This window comes from Apodemus sylvaticus, chromosome 1, assembly GCF_947179515.1.
Source record: "Apodemus sylvaticus chromosome 1, mApoSyl1.1, whole genome shotgun sequence".
Taxonomy (NCBI): Eukaryota; Metazoa; Chordata; class Mammalia; order Rodentia; family Muridae; genus Apodemus; species Apodemus sylvaticus.
Window position 1 is genome coordinate 189,038,036 of NC_067472.1, and position 8,194 is coordinate 189,046,229.

The 8,194-nt window shown below is 50.0% G+C and overlaps 1 protein-coding gene across 1 annotated transcript; it reads left to right on the forward strand.

Annotated features, from left to right (window-relative positions):
* Positions 1–5,040: 5,040 nt before the first annotated feature.
* Positions 5,041–7,990, forward strand: Pafah1b3 (platelet activating factor acetylhydrolase 1b catalytic subunit 3). The gene is made up of 6 exons (XM_052168845.1): positions 5,041–5,166; positions 5,554–5,651; positions 5,854–5,943; positions 6,580–6,696; positions 6,775–6,897; positions 7,659–7,990. The coding sequence occupies exons 2-6, from the start codon at positions 5,571–5,573 to the stop codon at positions 7,944–7,946; spliced, it is 699 nt and encodes a 232-aa protein (XP_052024805.1). The 5' UTR covers positions 5,041–5,166; positions 5,554–5,570; the 3' UTR covers positions 7,947–7,990.
* Positions 7,991–8,194: the final 204 nt, after the last annotated feature.

Here is an 8,194-nt window from a genome sequence, read left to right on the forward strand (position 1 = left end):
CAATTTAAAATAAATCTTAAAAAGAAAAAAGTCTTGGGCTAGGCGGTGGTGGCGCATGCCTGTAATCCCAGCACTCTGGGAGGCAAAGGCAGGTGGATTTCTGAGTTCGAGGCCAGCCTGGTCTACAGAGTGAGTTCCGGGATAGCCAGGGCTACACAGAGAAACCCTGTCTCAAAAAAACAAAAACCAACCAACCAAACAAACAAACAAACAAACAAACCAACCAAAAAAAAGAGTCTTCTTGCACACGGGTACCCTGAGCACTAAGAATATAAAAACTGGGGATATAGTTCAGTGATAGAATACTTGCGTAACAGTTACATGGACATGTGTTCCTATGCTCAAAGGTCAGTATATACATGTTTTTATACATATAAATTAAAATAAAAACAGATGGAAGATGAACCAGGCAGAATGGTACCTGCCTATATCCATCCCTCTTTGGAAGACTGAGGCAGGAGGATTATGAATTTGAAGCCAGCTTAGAATATAAAAGACTCAAAAAGAACAAAACAACAGAAAATGCAAGTTGGGAGCAAACATGTGAGTTGGGAACAAGGGTATGAGCACCTGGCGAGCTCTGAGGAACCAGAAAGAGCAGGTGGGCAATCCAGGGCTGGGGAGGTATAGAAAACGGAAATAGTAAATGAAGGCGGAGAGAGGAGCATGCATGGTGGCAAAGGTGTGTGGAGGGAACAAGATCAGGAGCTCAAGGTCATCCTCAGCTTCAGAAGGAGGCTGCAGCCAGCCCGAGTCTTTAAGACTAGGTCTAAAAATATTAAAAAATAAAAAGACAGCCGGGCGGTGGTGGCGCACGCCTGTAATCCCAGCACTCTGGGAGGCAGAGGCAGGTGGATTTCTGAGTTCGAGGCCAGCCTAGTCTACTAAGTGAGTTCCAGGACAGCCAGGGCTACACAGAGAAACCCTGTCTCGGGAAAACCAAATCCAAAAAAAAAAACAAAAACAAAAACAAAATAAATAATAAAAAATTAAAAAATAAAAAGACGTGAGGCAGGAGACAGGGCACGCAGACAAGTGGAAGGGCTTGCTGCGGGTGGGACATAATTCACAGGAGCGTCAGAGGGCGGGCCACTCCTGAGGGGAGGCGTAAGGCAGGGGTACAGCTCAGACAGTTGAGGTGGCCCCAGGAGGCTGAACCAAGAGGTCGGTGGGTGGGGGCGGGGTGGGGGAGGGGGCCTCACCCTCTTCTCTCCCAACGGACCCCCGCCCTGGACTCCACGTGGCTGTGGAGGGCTGTGGCTCCTTTTCTGTAGAGACCCAAGCCTCGAAGTTGTTCGCGCACTTCCGGGCCTCGAGTGCGAGTGCGTGTTAAGCCAGTAAGGCTTGCCTCACGCATGCGCCCCCCCTTGCCACGCCCCTTGCCTAGGAAAAAGCACGAGGTCCCAAGATTGACAGTTCTGGCCCCGCCCAACCCTGCCTAGAGTCCGCCCCTCTCCTCGCTGGATTGGCTTCGAGGGTTTCTAGGCCCGCCCGCCTGACTCAATGCTGATTGGCTAAGACTGGCTGACCACTTGACTCGTCCCAGTGGAAGGCGCTGGGTTACACGCGCACGAAGACGGCCCTTGGAGGCAAGCCTGAGCTAGCAGCTTTTGAGCCCTGTGACTTTAGGAAACTTTGTTAACTGTCCAGGGCCTATTTCCTAATCTGCGAAATCAGTTGGAAGTAGTACCGCCCCCTGTATGGTTTGTAGAAGTATGGAAAGAACCAACACACGTGTGAATGAATGCTAGCGGGGTTTGACTCTTTGGCTTGCTTCAATTGCACTAGGAAAAGGTTTCTGAAAGCACAACAGAATCAAACTAATAAATCTAAGGTGCCCACCAATTTTGCATCTCAAAATTTGTTTGTGCCAAGGGCCTTGAATGCCAGCAATCCCGAGGTAGAATTCTGTGAGTTCAAGGCCAGCCTGATCTACAGAGCAGACTTAATATCCAGAACAGGCAGGACTAACTCCATAGACCTTGTCTCAAAAGATAAAACCAAAGCAAATGAAATAACTTCATGGCAGCTTTGGTTAGGAACAGATAGTGTGTCGTTTGCAGTGAACATGTCATCATGCTATGCAATGTCAGTGAGCGCTGCCCCAGAGTCTATTCAGAGGCAATACATTATGAATTCCAAGATTTTGGCTGTATATAAAAAGCTTCTCCTGCCAGACAGTGGTGGCACATTCCTTAAATCTCAGCATCCAAGAGGCAGAGGCAGAGGCAGAGGCAGAGGAAGAGGCAGAGGCAGAGGCAGAGGCAGAGGCAGAGGCAGAGACAGAGGCAGAGACAGGTGGTTGGTTCTCTGTGAGTTCAAGGCCAGCCTGATCTACAGAGTAAACTCCAGGACAGCCAGCGCCACACAAAGAAAAAGACAAAAATCAAATAACAACAACAAAACAAGTATACCCAGCTTATTAATATGCAAATGTGTTTTTAATAAACAATAAAATTATATATTTACAAAAGTATAGTTTAAAGTTCTTTTCTTTATATTATCAGGAAATATTATTATTATTATTATTTAATTTTTTTTTTTTTTTGCTTTTTTCGAGACAGGGTTTCTCTGTATATCCCTGGCTGTCCTGGAACTCACTCTGTAGACCAGGCTGGCCTTGAACTCAGAGATCCACCTGCCTATGCCTCCCAGAGTGCTGGGATTACAGGTGTGCGCCACCACCGCCCAGCAAGAAATATTATTTATATATCCATATTATATACTCATTAGCACAAGGTCATATAAAAATTTTTCAGACTAGGGTCTGGAGAGACAGCTCACTGGTTAAGGGACTGAATTCAGTTCCTTGCATCCACCCAGGGCAGCTCACACTTGCCTGTGACTCCAGCTTTAGGAGATCTGACACCCTCTTCTGTTTTTGCAGTCACCTGCATTCAATTGCACATAACCACACATAGATATAAACACACACACTCATACACTCAAACTCACACACACAACCACACACACACACACACATACTCACATACACATACACATATACACACAGCTTTCTGGGGCTAAGGATGTTTAGGCACACCTTTATTGCGATCACTAGGGCAGATTTGGCTAGCCTGGTCTACATAGTGAGTCCTATGTCAGGCTAAGCTACACAGTAAGATCTCGTATTTTAAAAAAAAATCAAAACAAAACAAAAATCTTTCTTAGGCAAAAGTGGGGCTCAAATAGAAAACGTTTAAGACTCCTGCTCACCATGGCAGAGGCTTGAGGATGGTAGCTCATCCTGAGCTACGTGAGACCAGACCTCCAAAAGAACACACAGGAAAGAAGGTCCTGTTCTAGAAAAGCACAAAGCCTCAGAGTCCCGGGCCTTTCTCAATCACGTCTGAATCTGTCTCTTCAACACATGGATATAGCCAGGATCTGACCCATTGATGTAATTAATATTCGTTCCATAAGCACTGTAGTTTTTCAGCGATAGCTTCATGCCAGGTCCAGATTTAGGGACGTAGACGGAGACAGAATGCGAACACAATAAATAAAACTCTTCACTGCTTTAGTGTCAACCCAGCCAGAAGGAATGGATAGATTTGAGAGTTCGGCCTATAGACAGGACTGCGGGAAAACAACTAGGCCATTCCTGGGTGAGGCCCTGAGCGTCTGAGTATACACTGGGATTTCGTCTTAGTTTGAGCTGGGGAAAGAAAGAACTTGACAGTAAATGGCCTTGGCTACGGACATGGGACTTGGAGTCCAGAGCCACCTACCTGAAGTTGACGATGGAACTTTGTATCTAGAGAGAGGAGCAGAGGCCAAGTGCAAGGTGATCTGCAGAAGGGATGCCAAGTTGGCCCTGGGCTGGGCCCTGCCGCCGTCTCCAATTTCTGATCTTTCTGCACCTCTTCCACATAGATCCGATGGTGCCTCGGAGGCATGAAGGTATGCATTTGAGTTGTTTTTTTTTTTTTAAAGATTTCTTTATTTACTATATGTAAGTACTCTGTGGCTGTCTTCAGACACCCCAGTAGAGGGCATCAGATCTCATTACGATGATTGTGAGCCACCGCGTGGTTGCTGGGATTTGATTGAACTTAGGACCTTCAGAACAGCAGTCAGTGCTCTTAATGACTGAGCCATCTTTCCAGCCCTGCATTTGAAATTTTATACCATTAAAAACCTAATGTTGAATCTGGGTCTAGTGGCACACATCTGTAATACCAACACTCCGGAGGCAGATATCTGAATTTGACGACAGTTTGGTCTACAAAGCAAGTCCAGGACAGCCAGGACTCTACCATACAGAAAAACACTGCCTTAAAAAAGAGGAAAAGCCGGGCAGTGGTGGAGCACGCCTGTAATCCCAGCACTCCGGGAGGCAGCGGCAGGTGGATTTCTTGATTTCGAGGCCAGCCTGGTCTACAGAGTGAGTTCCAGGACAGCCAGGGCTACACAGAGAAACCCTGTCTCGGAAAAAACCAAATCCAAAAAAACAAAAAACAAAAACCAAAAAGGAAAAAAATACACACACACACACACACACACACACACACACGTATATACATAACAAATAAATAATAAATATGAATAACAAAACCCTAGTGTTGGGTCTGGCACGGTGGTGCAGAGCTTTAATCATAGCACTCAGGGTGGGTAGATTTCTGTGAATGCAAGTTCCAGTAGAGCTAAAGTTACACAGTGAAATCTCATCTGGAAACAAAACATAAAGTTTTAATAAATAGGGAAGTCCCCTCAAAGCCACGCTCTGGGGCCGCCTCTAATCTCCAGCCTCACTTCTTTTTTGTTTTGTTTTTTTCTTGTTGTTGTTGTTTGTTTTCGAGACAGGGTTTCCCTGCGCGTAGCCCTGGCTGTCCCGGAACTCACTCCGTTGACCAGGCTGGCCTCGACCTAGCCGATCCACCCGCCTCTGGCTCCCCCCAGTGCTGGGATTAAAGGACCAGCACCCAGCGTCCTTTCAAACCCCTACACCAGTGAGAGATGGGAGCGTCCCTTCCCAGTGCCTGCGAGCCGAGCCACCCCTCCGCGGATCCGGAATGAGCCGGTCCACTCCGGCTCCCACGTGAATGGGTCCCACACACACCCCCCCGTAGGTGGTCTCTTCCGGAGTTTTCTGGCCCTGCAGCAAATGATTTCCTCCTCGGGCGGAGGGCGCTAGATTGTCCCTGGTCCCGGTCGGCTTCTCAGGTACTCAGCCCCTTCCCGTCCACTCCGGGTTGTGTCTCGCGCGCGCGCGCGTCTCCCCCCGCCCCTGCCACGCGTGCCGCTTGGTCTCGCCTGCCCCTCCCCCCGCATTGGGTCGCTGTGGCCGCAGGGGGTCCCGGCGGGGAGCGACCGACGCGCCCACTGTGCGGCCGCCGTCGCGGGAGGGGAGCGAGGATTCCTTCCTACGTGACGGTTTCTAGTCTGCGAAGGGAGGCGGCGTCCGGGCTCGGCCTTCGCCCTGCGAGCGAGCGAGCGAGCGAGCGAGCGCGGCGGGACGGTCCATTGTGTTGGCCGGAGAGGTAGGGATGGGCGTGGCGGATCCGCGTCCTCGCGGAGCCTAACCCGGGCGGACTCCACTCTCCTCCGCAGGGGGCTGCGGTGCTAGGATGAGCGGGGAAGGGGAGAACCCGGCCAGCAAGCCCACGCCCGTGCAGGACGTGCAGGGCGACGGGCGCTGGATGTCTCTGGTGAGTGACCGCGCGCGGTCCCCAGGGTTAGGGGCTTGGGGAACGGGTGTCTCTAGAGAACCCCTGCTGCGTGACATCCTCCTCCTCCTCACCTAGACGGGTAGCCGGGTTTGGGTTGTTTGGGGTTGTTCAGCCTGAGGAAGCAGGGTGGGGCGGGGCCCGGAGCATGCGTGCCTTTGACTCTTTCTGGCTTTCCCTGCAGCACCATCGATTTGTAGCGGACAGCAAAGACAAGGAACCTGAAGTAGTCTTTATCGGGGACTCCTTGGTTCAGTTAATGCACCAGTGTGAGGTGAGGGTCCACTCATTTCCTCCTTCCTCATCCAGGCTTGTACCCCCCACTGGCACTTCAGGCCAAACCTAAACCAGACAAGATAAGGGGGTACAGAAATGCCCGTGGTTGCAGGAATCTGAGAACCCCGTGTACATGCTGAGAATAAAGTGTGTGCCCTGAATTTGTAGGGCTGGGGTTGTCTGTATCAACTTAAATCGAGGCCTTCCTTAAAGATTGCCTAAGGTGAGGCTTTTATTGTTTGTTTAAAGTGGAGCACAGTCCCCTATTGGGTTTACCGAAGCTGTAATAGCTTTACAGAAAGTGAAGGTTGGTTGTAATGGTGTTCTGCAAAGACTATCAGGAATAAAGTCTCTCCTTAAGAAGTGTAGCTACAGTGACTTTTTTTTTCCACAGTGAGGTTCAGTTGTATTGCCGCCAGCACTGCATATAGTTCAGACAAACAGGATCTTCATCAGATGAATGTAACTTCTGTGGGGTTTTGGTTAAAGTGAGGCAGTAATAAGTTCCATGATTTGGGATGTGGTCAAGATGAGACTTAACTAGACCTTGCTCATAAAGTAAGGCTAATCCATAATGGAGTTACTGCCTGGACAGCGGGTGGTGGTTAGTGCCTGTGTCATTTCTTGACCCCAGATCTGGCGGGAGCTCTTCTCACCGCTGCATGCACTTAACTTTGGCATTGGTGGTGACAGCACACAGCATGTTCTCTGGCGGCTTGAGAATGGGGAGCTGGAACACATCCGGCCCAAGGTAAGCAAGGCCTGGGTGGTAGGCTAACCCTCATTTTGCCTGCCTCTTTACTGTTGCTTTGTGTCACTCTTTCCACAGATTGTGGTGGTCTGGGTGGGCACCAACAACCACGGTCACACGGCAGAACAAGTGACAGGTGGCATCAAAGCCATCGTACAACTGGTGAACAAGCTACAGCCCCAGGCACGGGTGGTCGTGCTGGTGAGAGCTTTGGAAGGGTGGCAGAGGAAAAGGGGCGACGGTCATGGCGACACATGCCTATAGCCCTGGCACTCTAAGGGCTGAGGCAGGAGGATAATTGAGATAAGGGTCATTCTGGGCAACATAGCGAGACCATCTTTAAAAAGTTAAAACAAAAAAAAATTGTGGTTGTGGTGTAGGACCCTCAAGAAGTAACCTGCTGTGCTTGACACAGTTACAGACACCTTGGCACAGTGTTCTCCCACAAAGTGTCTGGTAAAAGATTTGCGTACTTTAAGAGTGGCTCTGGGCTAGTCGTGGTGGTGCATGCCTTAAATCCCAGTGCTCAGAGGCAGAGGCAGGCAGACCTCTGTGAGTTCAAAGCCAGCCTGCTCTATACAGTGGAGATAACCATGGCTACTTAGAGACCCTGTTTACAAACAGTGGCTGGGGCAGTTAGCCTCTTGCCAAGGGAATGCTGGGTAATTTGAGTGTTGACAATCCCCGAAAATTGTCAGGTGTTCCTGTGTTAAGGTTTATCACTTCTAGCTAAGACACGTCCATCTCTGAAGAGAGACCACTGGCCCACTGGCATTATGTCTTTAATGAGGATCTCTGCAAACAGGCTGCTGCCTGGAAGATTCTTAACGAATGTCCTCCCTCGTGTCACCTCCCTAAACTGCTTCACAGCTGAGAATTTCCCGGTGGGGTGGTGGTGGTGGAGGTGGAGAGTCTGGTCCAGAGATGCTCACCTGACAACTGACTGCTGTGTGCCTCCTCAGGGCCTGCTTCCGAGGGGCCAGCACCCCAACCCACTTCGGGAGAAGAACCAACGGGTGAACGAGCTGGTCCGGGCGGCACTGGCTGGCTGCCCCCGAGCCCACTTCTTAGATGCAGACCCTGGCTTTGTGCACTCCGACGGCACCATAAGCCACCATGACATGTATGACTACCTGCACCTGAGTCGCCTGGGGTACACGCCCGTCTGCCGGGCTCTGCACTCCTTGCTCCTTCGCCTGCTGGCCCAGGATCAGGGCCAAGGCACCCCCCTGCCAGAGACGGCTCCCTGAGCTTCTTCCCTTCCCTTGACATTAAATGCTCCTCCGTCTCCTGATTTATGGTTAGGCTTGTCTGATTACCACCCCCAGCCAGATCTTTGACCCGTTGTTACTCAAGGCATTTCTGTTTGTACCTACAACAGACATTTTGGTTCTTAAAGTCAGTTGAATTAGTATGCTTTTAGTCTTTTAGTCATTAGTTAGTCAAATTAGTCAGTTGAAGTAGTATGCTTTGGGCAAATTCTGGTTGAACCCAGTTT

Coding starts and splice junctions, on each gene's coding strand:
- Pafah1b3 (XM_052168845.1), top strand. CDS start 5,571: ATGAGCGGGGAAGGGGAGAACCCGGCCAGCAAGCCCACGCCCGTGCAG. Junction 6,697..6,774: donor TGGAACACATCCGGCCCAAG/GTAAGCAAGGCC, acceptor CTCTTTCCACAG/ATTGTGGTGGTCTGGGTGGG. Junction 6,898..7,658: donor AGGCACGGGTGGTCGTGCTG/GTGAGAGCTTTG, acceptor GTGCCTCCTCAG/GGCCTGCTTCCGAGGGGCCA.